Source organism: Aquila chrysaetos, chromosome 4 (genome assembly GCF_900496995.4).
Source record: "Aquila chrysaetos chrysaetos chromosome 4, bAquChr1.4, whole genome shotgun sequence".
NCBI lineage: Eukaryota > Metazoa > Chordata > Aves > Accipitriformes > Accipitridae > Aquila > Aquila chrysaetos.
In genome coordinates, this window is record NC_044007.1 from 4,511,492 (window position 1) to 4,529,400 (window position 17,909).

The following is a 17,909-nucleotide window of genomic DNA, read 5'->3' on the forward strand; positions in this document are numbered from 1 at the left end:
TCATACCACTCTGCAGGCATTTTTGCAGGTAAACATGACTTGTTCAACAGAACTGTGCTGACTACAAGCTGTCTTGTGTAATTGGAGCAACAAATAAGGCTATTTAAGGTGGTGGATTTTGCATCGAATAACAGATTTTGTGTTAGCTGAAGATGACCTTTGATTTCCCATAACAGAGCATAAAATGACTGCCTGAGAAAATGCTCCTTGAAAGTTTATTGCTGTTCTCATGAAGCAGAGATATAGGTGAAAGCTCTTGTAAAGTGAATGTCCCTTCTTGGTATAAAATTGGGAGAGGGATTGATAAAGTGAATAGGAATTAAATTTTCTGTGGTTTAGAGCCTCAGCTATACCTGGGCTCTACTAGAGGTTCTCCTAAACAAAACATCAAACTATTTTTGGAATTTCTCATGCAACAGTTTTGAATCCAAATTATGCTAATTGGAGAGGGAAAGGGGGATTTGTGTCTAACAGAATTTTCTTGGTATTTAAATACACTAGTCTTTGCTTGATAGGTCAGACACAGAATTTGCTTTGTTAATAGAGCAGGCTTAACGCTTGTATTACAAAACTTTAAAAAGTTATGTAAAAATTAAAAATTAATTTTCTGTTTTCTTAGACTTGAAGGGTGTCAACACTGGCTTGTTGATTTGTTCTGTAACACTGGAACTTTAAAGTTAGATAGCTATTTGTCTTAGCCTGTAAGTGTTTATTTATACATAGGGGATTTATGCTATGCTCATCCTTCACTAAGAAATACAACGTTAACTGTTCCACCAGTGTGTTTTTACATATAAATGGAATAATGTTGCATTATTGTGAGCTCATGGATTATTTTTTATTCAGTTTGTAATTGCATTTAATGGTTTGGAAGTCTGAGGAATTGCTAACGTTATATTATGTTTTTATGTAACACTGGGAGACTTTGAAAATTACGTACTTCTGAGGTGCAGTGAGACATAAATCAGGTACAACTCTTAGTTGTAAACATCTTTTTAGCACAAAGTTTTTTGGTAAGCTGTTGTTCTAACTTTGTATTAAGCATATGGAGGAGAAGCAGGACAAGGGAGACATGTTCAGACTATACCATTTCTGGTAAATTAATTGGACCCTCTGTGGCTGCACAGGTTTTTACTTTCTTTTGTGTAACCAGTTATTAGATAGATGAGAGAGAGAGCAGCCCAGGTATGAACAGACACTGAAGAGACTTGCTGATTCATAAGCAACTTCATTTTCCTATATCCCTCTTAGAAGATGTGACTAATTTTTTCTAGGTTACCCTTGATTTAATGAAGACGGGTTTTAAGAAGCATCTGTAAGGTCAACTGATGCACTCATGGATCCCTTCCACAGAACAAAAGTAATCCTTGCAGAATGCGTTTCCTTTAAACTGCATCAAAGAGGTGGGGTCCTCCCTCTTCAGATACCTTCTGCTATGTTCACCTCATAAATAGAAGGTTTTCCCCACAGAGAGAGAAAGCTTTATAGGGTCAAGAAAGGTTCTGGTGACCATTCTGGATAGCTTTGTCTCATTCCTTCTCCTGTCACACCTCCTCTTTCTCCCTGTCTGAGAAGATTGAAGAGAAGCAGTGCAAACTGATAATCACAGTGAGGCTGTCACAGAGCAAAATTATCAGACTTTATTTTGCAGTAGAACAAGGAGCAGGATGTGTAGGGTTCACTTTTTTTCCTCTTAGTTTTCCAGGTCTTCATGAAGCAGATTTTTGCTTTAAGCACGGGAATTCTGAAGGAACTTCTCAAAGATGTCTTGAGGATAGCAACAGTTTTGTTGTTTGGGTTTTTTTTTGTAAATAGCCTAGGACATGAAGAGGCAGAAGATTGGAATCAGTGCCCTAAGGAAGGAGTAATTTTAAACCATTCTCAGCTTTCATGGCGCTGACTTTATACTTCTCTACAGTAAGCCTTCAAAAAGTAAATGGAAGGAAGTGGGAGAATATGAGCAGGTTAGTCCACCCACAAGAAAATCTGCTACAACTTTCATGCCTGAAAATTAATACAACCCATATGGGTTTAAAAAATGGCTAGTCTTTATTTATGAAATAATAAAAATAAAGTTAACTTAGTGGTCCTTCTAACATCTGTTGTCTTAACAGCATGGGCTAGGAGGCTGCATGCTGTCGGCTCTGCTGCTCAACATCAGAGGATCCTTTGGGAAGGGGAAGTATGGGAAACTTCATTAACACTACGTTCCTCCTGCCCTCTCCCAACATCCTGCTCTGTTTCCCTTTGCCACCTCACTACTATCAATAGGTTGAGACTTGAAAAGAAAAGCAGCGAATTCTGTCAACTGCCATTTCAAAATCTAGTTCAGAGGCTAGTAAGGCTAATTAGCTGATTGTGGCCCAGAAGGTGATAGTGTTGCTTTAAAATTGCATTTTTCAGGAATATCCTAGATGTATTCTACTGTAAAGCTCACCAAATGGAGGAAGATAACAATAAATTCAGTATTAGATTGAATTTATGCCAGAAGAATGTCCTAAGCAGAGATCCAAAGCAGTTTATATTCTAGAATGAGTTTATGTTGGGATACTGGTATCTTCTTCTGGTCAGCAGAAGCACTGTAGTGTGAATCTTGCAGTGTATTTTCTTCTCTTCCTGGCTATTGACTGCCCCAGGTTGAAGTTAGGAAGTGTGAGCTTCAGTCTGTCATACTCGTTCAAATCCCGAGCATTCTGAGCAAGAAATTTTAAAGCAGGTAGCACTAGAAGTTCAAAATGAAGAGTAAAATCGCAAATCTAAATTTTTCATTTGATTGATGGGAACCTCACAAAAGAGCACTTAGCTTTACAGGCAATGGATGTTACTAGTAGTTTGCTTTGGGGTGTTTTTTTGTTGTTCTGTTTTTTTTTTTATTGATTCTCTAAGGTTTGTTTTGTAAGTCCTCCTTACCTTTTTCCTTCGGGAGAAAAATGGCCTAATCTAATCTAGAGCATGGAATTGAGTTTGTCCAATTGCAGAGTAAAATGAATTCAGGGAGACAGTGTGGCTTCTCAGTTGTGCTGAATTATTTCTGTTGGAGGACTGGGCTTGAATTTTGACACTCAAAGTAAAATATCATTTGTCTCTCGGTTTTATCTGTCAGAATGCTGATAGTTAAATAAGAAAGAACATCTCTGCTGGTGGCAGTATAATGATGACTGCGTTTCTCAGTCTTAAGAGATCCTTTGAGTTCATGAAACCTGTCATCCTTGTTCTCTGTTGTGCCCTTTGGCAAAGGGTGTTCAGGAGAAGACTGTATGCTAGACAAGATGTGGGTGGAGGGGCAAGGGGTTGCTAGTGGGCAAGGATGATGGATTCAGAGACCAGGTAATCCAAGGTAAATTTCCAAGACAGCCTTAGCAAACTTGAACTTAGTGTAAGGTAGACTTCAGGAGCTGTAATTCCAGATCTGATATAATGGGGATGCACCATTTTTTCAATAGTTCCTGTGAACAAAGGAGAAGATGTTTGTTTGACTCTGGCTAAAGGGAAACTTAGGGCAGATAATATTTTCCACCCTTATATTACGCATACACACACAAAATAATTACGGTAATTAAAAAAAAAACCATAAGGAACAAGCTTGAGACAATGAAGATTAATGAAGATTATGGTGCACTTTTAATGTTTGGAGAGCATGTTTGCAGAATTTTGGATACAAACGTGGAAAAGCAAATGAATTAGGATCCAGAAGATTGTCACATGAGCAATAAACATGTTTTAATTTTTAGAATGGTCATCAGGCACTCTTAGATTTACAGGCTGTTCTGCAATTGTCTCAGTAAAAGCATTTGTGGCTTTACAGAAAAAATCCTCCAGTTTTCCCAAGGGCAAACTTGTTTGGGAGCTCTCATTTTTTATTAACAAAATGAATGCGATGAAGAAATGTTGTTCTTCTATCTCTTCTATCAATATGCAGATCTTCTTAAAATAAATGCATTTGTTCTTCAGCTTCTAGTAACTACTAGAGGAATAAACAGTAGCCCATGAAGTGGCCAAGGCTATGAATGATCAAGTCCAAAATAATAATGATGATGATGTGATTGCTATGCTCTAGTCTGTAGCTCTTCATTTTTGTCTTAACGAGCAAATGGGCTGCTCTCTTCTCTCTGTTGGAAGGAGATCTCTGTTGCTGGTATGTTCATCTGGTAGCTGAGATGTCGCAGAAGAGGAACTGAAAAACATCTTTATTCTGCTGTCAAATGCTGCTTTGATACAGATCTGTCTGCTTTCTTCACAAAGTTTCTGAATACTGAGTTTAGTTTGGTTTCTCAGGGCAATCAAAATCATGCAAAGTGTTCTCTGTTTGGCTCTGTCCTGTTCGCCTTTCCAACAGTACGTGAACTTGCCAGCCAGTTTGATCAAAATTTGATGAATAGAGATATTAACTGATGTGAAAATAATTGGTTGAATAGCAGAGAGATCCTAATGATGCCATTCGCTGAGGGAGAAACTGTAGTTAGCGCTCTGCTGATTAGATATCCCAGACACCCCACCGGAGCTCAGCCTCTAGACAGAACCCTAGAGAAAGCCAAGCTTTGCCGGTTCATCTGATAGGCATTTTAGATCTTTATTTTTGTTTGGGTAAGCTTGAGTGGAAAAAATTATACAATCTTTTATGTGCCTCCCAGTCGTACAAAACTGTTGTTTAACACTTTATTCCACAAGGCTTTGTGATTTTTGCAGTCGACTTCACTAGGAGACAGGATCAGCCCTGCAGGCAAAATTAAAACAAAACTAAATGCCTTGATACAATTCAAAAGCTTCTGACTTTTTCCCCCCTCGCTTTCAAAAAGCTGATGCTGATATTTAGTAGTCTTTAAAACCAAGCTGAAATTGAGCAACCAAAGTCATAGTCACAGTAGAAAAGTCTTGACTTGAATTTCCTTGGAGGCAAAATGCCATTTCTTAGCTGAGGACCTTGGCCTGTCTGTTACTGTTGGGGTAGTCTGAGTTTTTTCTGTTTAGAATGTATATTTTAGGGAAATGGCCAGGACTTCTACATGTTCTTAGTATAAAAGGATGCATTTTTTGAAAAATTTTTTTTATAATTTTCTTTTATAGCTGTTAGCATCATTGCTTACACAGTGAGTACTATGCAGATACTATCAGTGTATGTCAGCATAAGCATCTTGCACAAGAGCAAATGTTCCTGTTGCACAGTCCTAATTTCTGACAGATGTTCCTTACCTCAGTAAACGTTATAATCTGATTGGCATTACTTAAAACAGATTATTTTACATAAATGGTACTCAGATACCTACTCTAAGCAGATTTATAAAATGTTGCAAATACTGGTATTGAGTATACTAGAGACATTTAACTTTTCCAATTTTTGGTATTTTGTTTTTTTGGTTTGGTTTTGTTTGTGTGGGTTTTTTTTGTTTTGTTTGTTTTTTTTTTTTTTTCCTGCTGTTGGGTTTGTTTTTGGTTTTTTTTTTTTTCTTTCTTTAACTTTGTGCCTTGTCTTCTGCTCTATCCCTGCTTCCCCTTCCCTCCTGCAACTGAAAGTTTGGGGTTTCTGACTTTCTCCAGAACACAGATTTTATGCTTTTGGCTTTTTTGTGCAGAAAAACTGATCATGTTATTTGAAAGAAGAGAATGAGCATTTGCCTGCTGGTTACTTCTTACAATAACAAATAGAAATTAAGTGATTTAAAAAAAATCTTAGCATCAAGGAAGCACTTGGCTTATTTTGAAAAATATATACTTAGAGTGTAAAATACTGGATAACTTCTAAAATTGAATAAAAAAAATTCTCATGCGATGTAGTACTTTGGTTTTGCCTTCATTTTGTAGCCTAATATTACAACAAGAAAGTATGTCCTTGAGGAGAGTGATTATAATACTTGTATCATCAATAAAGATAGCTGTAATGAGCAGACAGTATCTCTTGACACTTGGATTGATAATCTATTTTAGTCTCATCAGTTAAAAGTATAAAAAAAAATGCAGGTCCACTCATTCAGTTTATTAAAATTCTCCTTGGTAATGCACTTACCAGTTGATATTTAAAGGGTTTTGTTTTCACGAATAAAAGTTAATTTAGGCCCTACCATTTTTTTAAGCTAGTTTTCTGCAAAACACTTTATTTTTATGGAAGAAACACAGGCTTTTTATATTTTACACCTCAAAGCACAGACCAGACCAATTTGGAGAAAACTAAAGAAATATCTGGAGCTTTCTGTTTTGTAATGAAATGAGGCTGACTGGCTCAAGGTCCTCAAGGAAGCCCGTGGCAGAGCTGGATGTGTAAAAGCGTCTTTCCTGCGCTGTGAGCTGCAGCTTGAACCAGAAAGGCACCTATCTTGTGTCTGTGGTAGACACACAAATACAGTAATTTGTGTTTGAAATATTACTAGAACATGTTTTGCTTTATTATTGAAGGTAAATAGAATCGACCTTGTTGCTGGAAGTATTTGGCTGTCTGTGTAGCACTTAGGGGCTTTGAAAACTTTATGGTGGGGGGGAGGAAGGCATCCAGGCATGTCTTCAGTTCCCTTTGGCTTTCTTCAGCCCCAGAAAGAGCTTTGTGCCTGAGCAGTGATGCAGAACATCTGATGGGCCTGGTTGTGGCCTAATCTCTCTCTCTTTTTTCTTTTTTCTTTTTTTTTTTTTTTTGTGTGTGTGAATATTTTTCTCCTTTAAATAGAGAAGAAAGCAATACTTGAAAAAAAGCAGCAACTGTATTTATCAAGAGTTTTGACATACAGCACTGTAGTTCTGCATAGCCAGTGTATTGAGAAATGAAGATGGCAGTATTATAGGTAAAGAATGGTAATTAAACATATGCTGTAGATGAGTGTGTGCTGTAACAAGTAGGCAGAGAGGTTAAGTTGAAGGCTGCTAGCTTTAGATTAATTCCCTCTTGGTTATAGTCTTGGATAAGCCTTACGCCTTCCCTACTGCTGAGGGCTGGGAGTGAGAAAAGATTACCATGGAATATATAAAGAGCTTTAATGATCAGTGTGAGTCTTGTTCCTGTTAATTTTTTTTTAAATACATATTTTAGCTGAATCAGTTCTTTAGAATTTTTGTGAAATCCATTTTACTCCTAGCAAAAGATTTCCATATACATATGCTGCCTGAATGTGTGTTTATAAACATATGCTTTTGCAATGTTTATACTCGCATTTTTAAAAGAAAAAAAATAGTTGTAAGCAATTTTGATGTTATGTGCTGCAAAGTTAAGAAGAAACAAATGCCAGGCAGCATGTGGTGTGTACGTTTGTGGTGACCTTTGCCTTCTGATTACAAGTGTGCAAAGAAGCCCTGGGTTTAGAGGAGGGCTAGATGTGGTACTGAGTAATTACTGGCACGGGCTGTGATATTTGCCCTTTATTCAAGGCAAAGGAATGCTACCAGGGTTCTTCCATCAATAATCTTGTAGTTGTGAAGTCGAGCAGGTGGTGCTGTAGGTCTAACCCCAATTCCTGCTGAAGTTTATGGAAGTTCTCGTGCGCTTTTAGGGTGTCGGCTTCTTTTTTTCGGTACGGCCGTATCCAAGTCTACATACAAAATCCACAGAGGCGAAGCCCGGCTCCGAGCGCTTGGTGGGAAGGTGCGATTCGGCGGAGCAGCCGCGGGCGCTGGGCCCCGGCCGCGCATTGTGCGGGGCTTCATTGTGCCGAGCTGGGGCGGGCGCCGGGCGGCCGGGGCCGGCGGAGAGGAGATGCCCAGGGCGTGAGTTTGAAACAACAGCGACGGAAAATGGTCGGGGGAAGCACATCGCCAGCCACGACCCGGGTCAGGCTTGATTTGCGGCTTAGTCGCTTTCAGGAGCGGCTGTCAGTTCGGTAAACAGGAGGCTGCCGGGTGAATTGAACAGAAGGGGGAGATTAGCATATTAATGCGGCGCTTGCTAATCGCCTCCCCTCCTTCCTCCCCGCCTCCCTCCTGAATGAAGGCAGGAGTACGGGCATCCACGCTCACTCCGCTGCCTGCTTTCGCCCTCCTCGGCGGCTCACTCCCGGGAAAGGATGGTCCGGGCTTTCCATCGCCGAGGCGTGAGAAGATGAAGCAGCGGCGCGGCCTGCCCCCCCCGCCGCCGCCGCCGCCGCCGGAGCGCGCTGCCCGGGGCGCGCTGCGGGGCCGCGCTCCCGCCGCCCCCGCCGCCAGGTGAAGCCAGCCCAGCACGCCCGGGGAAGGTTAGCGGTTCTCCTCCTTGCTTGTGGATCGAGTACGTTCAAGCGGCTCGCAGCCCCCCCCCCCCCAGCCCGCCGCAGGACCGCATACTGCTGGAGCGCTGAATTGGGACATTGTATGCCGAAGCCTGGCTTGAATCTCTATACGGTCGTGTGTATGTGGTTGCTGGAAGTGGCAGGCCAGCAGGCCCCGAAGCGAGCAGGTGCTATCTATATGGAGAAAAGCGGCTGTAGCCCATTCCCGATATGCTGGGCTAAAGGTACACATACCTTTTTTTTAATATTTATTTTTTCCTCTCCTGTTAATTTAATGTTTTACCACCTGTGGGTCTATAGGTTTTTTCCTATCAAAGGAAAAAGCAAAGCTGGAAAATAAAATGTTTTTATTCTGGTCATGCGCTTGTAATGCGAAGCAGTCCGCAGGATTTTCTTTCACCTGACAGCTGTAATGCTTTTTTTTTTTTCTCCTTTGCTTTTCAGAATTATTTGAAATGAAAGAGCGCTTGAGCTGTTTGGTTTTTACTTCCACTGATGTCAGGATCTGACGGCTTTGTTTTTTATCTTTGTATGTTTGAAAGCACTGGGAGTGTAATTCTGCTTTCACTTACCTTTTGGAAGAAGTAAAGTGGCTGATCATAGGTAGCATTTATAGTGGAAGACTAACATCTTTCTACTTGACGTCTTAGAAGTTGCCACCCCTATTATTCACTCTCCCAAAAGAGACAATAACTAGCCACAAAGCATGCCTTTATTACAATGAGAGGGTTTGACTTGAGGCTTAACAATAATTAGATGGACATGTGAAACTCACTCACATGATTACCTTAACTTGCATCCCAAGACATTAATATTTAGCTTATTATAATCTAAAAGGTGTTTGTATGTTGGTGTTGTGGGTGAGAGTGTATATATGAAGATACAGAATTTCGAGCTTAATCCCTGTACTGTTAGTAGCCAAAGAATCAAATCTTCCTTAGATGGAAAACAACTGCAAAAGGTTGAGTGTTGCTGATTGTAAGCATAACTTTCCTCGTGTTCACTTCATTTCAATATACTTTCTTTTTTGGAAGAGAAACTGGCAGTGAAGTATTGCATCACCGTAATCTTGGATCAGAGACAGAGGCAGTTACTTCAGAAGTTCAGGGGAAAGGTATCTGAACTGAGGATTTGGTGGGCGTAGCTGATGATTAGTTGTCTTGGAAAAAATAACAGTAAATTTATTTAGAATTTTTATTGTCTCGTTATTTGGAGGACGTATGAAGGAACATTTAACACTGTCTTTGTCTTGCATGCTTTCTGCACCGTGCTGAACTGCTGAGGCTAAATGGACATTTGCCACACACTGACATATTACAGTAGCACGTATAGTAGAAATAACTTAAAAAGAAGAAATTGCAGAACTTGAATGCCACATCCTGGTAACATCTCATGAAGTACAGAATCGGTCAGCTCGCTGGGGAGTAATAGTTAATAAAACAGTGAGTAACAGTAGCTGGAAACAAAGCTAAAACAAAGCTGTGCTTTGCTTTTAGTAAAACTTGTTTACCATGAAGGGAGTAATAGCGATGCCTACTGCTGTGTGTCATAAATTGGATAACGGAAGTGTTAGATGAAATTGGGATTTATCTCCTTGGACTACTGTGAGGGTCAGAATGAAGGTGCTTCCCAGAGAGTAACTTTCAAAAGTAGGGAAGAAAAATCTTTTCAAAGAAAAAGCAAGTTGTTACCATCTGTTGTTAAGGCTGGTTAGCATGGGGGATATCAGTTTTCTGCCTTCTGCTCTAGCACCAGAGGATGACTACAGCAGGGCTAGCTGGTTCTTGCAGAAGATGGCTGCATTGGGCCATGATAAAAGGTATCGATTCCCCCCAACCCACTCCAGCAACTAAAATGAATGAAAAACGATCCCTCCCTCTTCCCCTGGTCGCCTGTGAAGTGTTCTCAGAACATAACTTCAGGGAAGATTGGTTATCCAGCCTCCTCTGCCCCGAAATGGAGAACAGCCATGTAATCTCTTTTTATTCCTGTTGGGGGGAGAAGGGGGACACCAGGAATTGCATAAGAGGACAAAGGCACCAGCATCTTCGAGGCTGCCAATTGTGATTTCTAGAAAAAGCTACATCTCAGCCTCCAAGAAAAAAAAAAAATAGGACAGATGAAAAATAGCTTGTGCTATATTTGTCATTGAATGGTGGCCATTCCTTAGTTGATGAATACTCTGTATACTGTTCACCAGCTTAACCTTAGGGAAATGAAACGGATCTGGCCTACTTTGATAAGGGCTGTGAGATATCTACAGTCAAAGAAAGGTAATATATTAATGAGAGAAACATTTAGTTTGGATAGCTCTATTCTGGCTCTTTGGCTTTTCTGTTAGAGCTGCAGGTTACCTGCAGCAAAAATTGATAAAACTTTTAGAAGTATTTTATAATGTCTTAAAATGTGATCTTGATGTATATGTTTTGTTATCCATAATTTCTTTCTAAATGGTCTGTTCTCTTTTTGATTGTGACAGATTGAGCTTTTAGTGTATTAGGTATGATCTCAGCAAAGGTTTGTTCTTTGAAAATGCTTTGAAATATTTGAGTCTGTGTTCATACGGAGTGTGCTTCTACCTTTTTCTTTTAGTGTTCTTAAATCTAAAATCTTCGATCTTCTTAGCGATACTGCATGATGACCTAATTGCAGCCAATTCTGTGTGCTCTGCCTGTAGGACTGCATCAGAGAATAAGATGCTTGCTTTCTTTATAAAGTATTTGTGTAATCTGTGTTGCCAGGTTTTGCCTCCTCTTTAAGATAAAGTCCAATCTTAGTAGTGTTACTGAATTCGGTAATTTAGTCTGGATCTGCATACTCCAGATTTGAGAGTATTTTGATTGGCAAACGAAGAGAAAGTGTGTATTTTGTTTACTGGCATTTTTCTTCTCGGCAAGCAAGTCTGTATTACTTTAGTAGTGATAGGAGCAAGACATTTTTGGCTGCCCCCCCCCACCTTATTAAGTAATTTGAAACTTAAAATCTCTGGTCTTGTGGAATAAACAGCCTCAAGCTTGGTTACAATTTCGGTGGATGCTGAAGTGGGTGTCTTGGTCCCTGAGAAGGCAGTACTTGTTTTCCAGCTAAGTACTGAAAATTTGTGCCAGTATCATACAGGGATGTTTTCTTTTTGACTGTAACAGTAGACTGGAAAGTAGTCATGGATCATTAAAAACTTCTCACTAACATTTCTAATCTTTGGTAAGATTATTAATGGTGTAATGTATTGTACTTTGGTTTAGATACCTTTGCTAGTGACCTTTTTTCCTGACTTTTATGTGGCGTGCCATTTTAAGCTTACAAAATAACTCAGTGAAAGAAGTGTAAATATAACAGTTAAGGATAGTTGGATAGCTCTGCTTATAGCTGTAAATTACCCACCCCAAGAAGGAGGAAGCTTCATGAATATCTTCCATGAGAAGAGCTCTGTTTAATAATTTATGAACAATAAATTGACGTGATGTTGTTAAGTGTATGTCATGTGAGTAGTTACTGAAGGGTGATCATGATTCGTGAATTCAGCTGTTCAGACTAACATGAAAAGGTCTATACTGTCTTAAGATAAGCAAGCCCAATTCAGTCAAAAACCTTGTCTTGATTAAAAAAAAATATTAAAAAATTTAAGCTAGCTATGTTGTGAAATGTATTTCATCAACTGGGAAAGAGTTTCACCCTACTTACTGCAATCTATTAATCTTGCAATCTTTTTTAAAGTGATAAGCAATTCCAAAAAGTTTTTTTTTGTTGGTTTTTTTTTTCTGATGAACCCTGCTGTTTCAGGAGGTGTGTTCAGATGGAACCTGCTGGTGATCTGTTGAGTATAAGCAGGATAATTGGATACATAAGAGAGAAGTTCAATGCTGTTTCTCCTTCATCTCCTTCTCATAAGTCTACTGTTTTGCTAAAAGAAGAATACTCCAGTGATAATTTTCAGTCCAACAGATCCTTAGATTTTTAGGTGATAGATAGTCACTAAAAGGGATGTGGTGGTAGAAACAGAGTAGGGAAAGTTGTTGATACCATGAAGGTAGGCAGGTAAATAGTCCCTAAACCAAGATTTCTTACTTTTTTGACACAGACACTGTATGTATAACATAGAAATATAATAGCTATTGTGTATTAGGAAAGAAAAAAAACCCCTCCGTTAGTACGAGTGTTCTGCTGCATTTTCATAGTGAGTTTCCGTTGAGGTGACTGGAGGGAAGCACCCACTCTTGCACTTTTTGCACATCTATAGGTGTAGTTCAGGAATGCTGTGAAGAGCTTTTCCCTTGGCTTCTGAGGGCATAACAACCGGGAAAAGAATCTAGTCTGTCATTTGACAGTCTGCTCTTGATTTACTACATTGGCTACATCAACTGACGTGACATATCAGCCATTGCCTTCCAAACCATAAATTTGCCTAAACTTTTGTTAAACTTTAACTTAGCAGCTTCTTAAGGTGTGAGATTTGCAAACTGTTAAAGCATCTGTTATTTCAATTCACGTGTGCCTGTGTTTCTGTTGGAAGTCTTTGTAGAAAAAAGAAAAATAGCATTAGTCTCATCAAACCACTGATTTTCAAAGGCAGTTTGAAAACAATTCCCGAAATTGCCTGCGTATATTTAAAAGTGGAAAAAACTATGGAAAAGCAGGGGGCTTTCTTCCCTTCAGTGTTACAGTATAGCATGCAGTAGTGTTGGTATTTGTCAAAATGTATAGGAAGTATGCAGCTATGAGAGTACTGATTCATTTCCATTAGGGTGATTTGTTTGTTATTCAAAGACTACTAGACTAGAAGATGGAGCTTGAGATATTTTTACAAAACAGGAAAGTGATTGTTTCAAGCGCTGGGGGAGCATTTGGTGTTCCTTGTGTAATGGAGATGTGTGATCTTATCAACTGTAGCACCTAGTAATGAACCAGTGAACCAGCCTGGAATTAAATTTTGAGCTGCCTGGGAAAAAACTAAAACTTATGCAAGGAAAATGAAATGTTTTAAATATCCTTTTGAAGATGCATTAGAAAAAGGCTAAAGAGCAAAGTCTGGAGTTCAGCATTTAAGAGAACGGTGCATTGATTGAAATGATGTGTTTTTGCTGAAAAGTTAAACGAGTTTCTGGCCTTCATAGCTTTCTTATTCAGATTATATTTGAATTTTTTTTATCACAAGTTACATTCTGTGTGTATATATATGTTTATTTTCTGTATGGCACGCATAAATACATACACACACACACACTCTCAGGATCATTTTCATTACCCGGTTAGCTTGGAAACAGTTTCAATATTTAGAAATCAGCATTCTTAGATACTGAAGATGATTTCTTACCTGTTTTTGTGTTTTTTAGCAAATGCAATTCATTGGGTAACTGATCTTCATGCACATCTTTTATTGGAAGGATTATTGTAATGAAATAAGCTTTTCTGACTGGTGTTACATTTGTAAGAAATACATCAGCTTCTCTCAATCCTTCCACTTGCTGAAGTGTTGCTTAAATGGAATGGCTGCAAATTCATGTCTTGTAAAAATTTCGGTGTGTCAACAAAGAGTGTGTAGCTTTCATTCATTATTAGTCTGAAAAAAAACCTCACTAGTACCCTTGAATTCATGACCTGATACGGATTTGTTCATGGGTAATCTATTAAAAACTGGAGACATCTTAAATTAATATACACCTATCATGTTACAGTAGGCAAGCATGTACAAGCTACTGAGTTCGATAAACTAGCACAGCAAACAAAAGACATAAGGAAATGTCTTTGTAAATGTTATATGAAAACAAACTTAAGTACTGCACATCATAAATGTATTTGATTATAGCAGTTATAAAAATATTGCAGCATTCGTGAAGATTTCATCATCTTGCAAAATAAATGAGATCACTGCAATATCTACTGTTGAATCCATGTTGAGAATTAACGATGCCAGTTTTTTTCTGACAGGTTATAAAGGATAGGGATTGCTGAGATTGTGGAGTTAACTAGTGGTTGCCCAGCACTTACATGATGCTTCATTTACTGGCATACAGGAAGAGGGTTGGATTTTCCTCTTCTGATGTTGAATGTATCTTAGCAAAGATGTTATGAAAAGTATTTCTGGGTGGAATTCAATCCTGCTGAGTCATCTAATTGAAAATAATCTGTAAAGAAGCTTTTTTTTTGTTCTTTTTTTTTTTCATTTGATAACCAACGCTTTTTTCTTTGCCAGAAGTGAGATTGCTTATTACTTTTCCCAAGTACCATCACTACTTTCCAAAATAGTGTTTCCCTTGCCAATTATTTCAGATCCATAAAACTAAGTACTAGGGGTTTGGTTTGTCTTTTTTATTTAAATTAGACTCACTCTGCAAATTAAGTATTGTCCCTTGCTTTATTGAGGAAATTTCTAAGGAAAAACAGATCTTTCTGTGGCCTAAGTCTCCTCATCTTAAGTACAGGAAAAAAATCAGTGTGACCTTCAATTCTGCCATTACTTGGTACAACTGCTCACAGCAAGTGAAAACACTTCAGTGAAGAGCTGTAGAGGGTGTCATATCAACAGATGAAGAGCATAAACTGAAATGCTAAAGACTGAAAGCTAAACTTTGACTTCAGTTTGACATGCTGTAGAACTAAAGTCTCGTTTCGTCAGAGGAAGTTGAATAGTCTTAACTTCACCTCTGCATCCAGTGTTTGATGGTTCATCTTGAGTTAGCTGAAGTGGCCCTCAGGGATGTGGCAGTTTCCCTTCAGAATTGGAAGAGGTACAGATACAATAATTTTAAACATGTCCAAAACAATGATGGAAAGCTTTTGCTTCTCAACCTTGTAGAAGATGCAGATCATCTTCACTGTTGTGTTCTTGTACTATGTGACACCTTGGGGTTGTCTGACTAATGAGTGAAGAATGGTAGTGCCTTCCTCCCATTGCATGCTTTTTTTTAATTGATGTAAGAATTTGGCCTAAGCCAATTCTACTTAAAATTGTCAGTAAGACCAGACTTTACTGCTTGTACACAGTACTACGTCTTGATGAAGCTAGACTACTTTATTGCCAGTATTTGGTCATGGATTCCCATACTGGTTCATTTTTCTCCTTTAATAAGCATATGAAGGTTATTGTAGCAAAGAACTTTTTAATCACAAATAGTTGCAGGGTGAGTAATGGCCTGCAGTCCTGTTCAATCTTTATTTCTAGGGAGGAGGATGGGAAGGAACTGGATGTATTCCTGAAGCTTCTCAACTGACTTCTGAAGATAAGGGGAAATAAGATTTAAGCTCTTCTCATAGGCTTTCTGCTATTACGCTTGCAACTCAGCAATGATCTGTTGTCCTTGCTGTTACGGGGAGATACTAGTAGGAATTGTATTCCTGAAATCCTAGTGTGTTCAACTCAAAGGGGCTTTTGTCTGGTCTGTGACATGATGGTTTGTCAAGATAAACAGAAGAATTGCAACAAAGATACTTTAAGAGTAGAGCAGCCTTTTCAGTGTGATCATAACTGCTGATTCCCATACAACCTGCACTGCCAGTTGACTTGAACAGCAGCTTTTTGTCCATTGAGGTGTTTGATTGCAATGGTCTTGAATTATACTGGCAGAATTAAAAGGCTGGCTTAACAGGTCTCTGATTTATGGTTATATATAGCTGTACCTGTCAAAATGGAAGCATACATGTGCTGTAGATATCCATCCCACCACCCCTTTACCAGAGGATAAAGGTACTGCTCAGATGGCAGGGAGTTGTATATCTGTTCTTCACCCAACAGTGTTGGCGGTGCAGTGCTAATTGGTATGCCACTTTTGTCATGCAAGTGGCAAAGAAATTGATGATTTGCACCCTAACCTGTTCAGCTGTTACGAGCGCTGTGCCTTCTGGCATAGAGGTGGGATGGGCAGATAGCAGGGTTGCCTGTCAACTCAATGTGTTAATGTTTTATCAACTAACTGTAGGTTTTAGCAGAAGGTAGGCTTTTCTGTATGTGTTGTAAATCCATGCTCTCTAATGTTAAGATTTTTTTGCTCTAGTTACAATGGGAGGACTTGATGCCAGGGGTTTTCTTATACAGAGGTAGGAGAATGTTATTGCAGTGTTCCTGTTCTGCCCTTGAATGGAGGGATTTGCACCTTCGTACTGTTGCTACTAAGTTCCTTCAGCCATGTTGCTTTTACTTTTCTATTTTTATATATATATATACACACACATATGCACGCGCTATTTTATAGAGTATACAATATAAAATAAACTAAGTAAATGGATACAAGGCATAATCAGTGCTTGGATAGGAAAATGTCCATTACTTGTTCTTTCTTCCAAAATAATTTGGGAGTTGTATAGGTTCTAGTTTGATCCGATACTGAACAGACTTCTTGCTGGTTTTGGGTGCATTTATCTAGTCTTACTGAAATGAGCTGTGACCTGCATTGGCCAGTAGTGTTGGGCACTATGTTTAAAGTACCAAGTTTGCACATCTAAACGTAATTTTAAGTATCTTTTGTCAGTCTGGAGGTGCAGTAAGAATTCATTTGGAATATTGCTCTCATCTGTCACATCTTGCTTCTTTTCAGAACTCTGGATGTGATATGTTTGTACAGTTGAAGTACGCTGTACCTCAGTGATGAAACCCAAAGTATTACAGTCAGAACAGCAGCACTTGCTATGGCTGTGGCTACCTAATAAATTGTGATAAACCCTCCTTCAGGTTGTTTTCTGAGCTGGGAATTTTCAAAGTTCTTGTTTGTGCTGAAATTAAACTCTGGAATCTCTCTGCTCCAAAATGGCTCATTTCCTGAAATTGGAAGGGAAAGTAGTTAATGCTGTTTCTGTGTCCAGTCTATTCTGCAAGGGAGCAGTGACTGTTAGTGCTATGAGTGGGGATCAGCTGGTTATAAGAATAATCTGAATTCAGAAACAAGCACACCCTGTTTGTGTCCACGACCTTATCCACTAGTTAAAACACTTTACACAAAAAGGTCACGTTTGTTATTCCCATTTCATACTGTAGGAAAAGTGGTGCAGTTACGTGGTTTGGCCAGAGGTGTGACTAAACTGCATGGCAGCTTGGGTCTTGTGGGAAGCAGAGGGCGAGACTGTGTATTGATCAGTGATGCCACTGTTCCTTCCTCTGAGCAGTGTTATATTGGGCCCTTTCTAGCAAAATTTCCTACAGGAGAGGGAAGGTGGGGCAGGGGGGAGTAATGTATATTGAGTGTTTCTGTAAATACAGTGGATCTAATTAGAATGTTTTACTCTTTAATACTACTTTTTTGGGTTTAGTGTATCTGATTTTTTTTTTTTTTCTCCCAAGAGTTCATCTAACTACATCTCTGTTGTTTCTCTACTCTAGTTAACAACCGTGTTGCTCACTGAGAATATATACTAAGGAGGACTACTATATAAGAGAAATTCTTTTCTAACTTAACATTTTATTTTTATGTTTCCTGGTTAGATGCTAAGTAGAAAATAGTTTTAGTTGCTGAACATTGACTGGAAAGTAGCAGTAGATTTGAGGAAGTTGATATTATAGTGCAGAACAATGATGAAAATGGCTGTAAGCATCTGCGCAGTACTTCTTGCAGGGCATTAGTTCAACAATTTAAAGAAAAGCATAGCAGGTTCCTTAAGGAAGAGTGAGGAGAGAGAAGAAAGTATAGTTAAGCACTTCTGTAATGCTGGGTTACTAGACACCGGCATCATTTAAGTGATGAATGTCATATACTGGCATAAGCCAGTGATGGTCACAGCCTATACTTCAAGTCATGCATATCC

General features: G+C 38.9%; 1 protein-coding gene across 15 annotated transcripts in view; it reads left to right on the forward strand.

Moving 5' to 3' along the window:
- PTK2 (protein tyrosine kinase 2) overlaps positions 1–17,909 on the forward strand; it is a 226,579-nt gene that overhangs the window by 54,857 nt on the left and 153,813 nt on the right. For 4 of the 15 annotated variants that reach the window (XM_030011663.2, XM_030011664.2, XM_030011665.2 and 1 more), the window contains exon 1: positions 7,763–8,404. The exons of 3 other annotated variants lie outside the window; for them this stretch is intronic. In XM_030011663.2, coding sequence (XP_029867523.1) covers positions 8,263–8,404 — 142 coding nt within the window. In that variant the 5' untranslated portion in view covers positions 7,763–8,262. Of the gene's footprint in view, positions 1–7,752; positions 8,405–17,909 lie in introns of those variants that run through there. 8 more of the 15 variants (XM_041123055.1, XM_030011671.2, XM_030011668.2 and 5 more) reach the window with 4 other exon arrangements.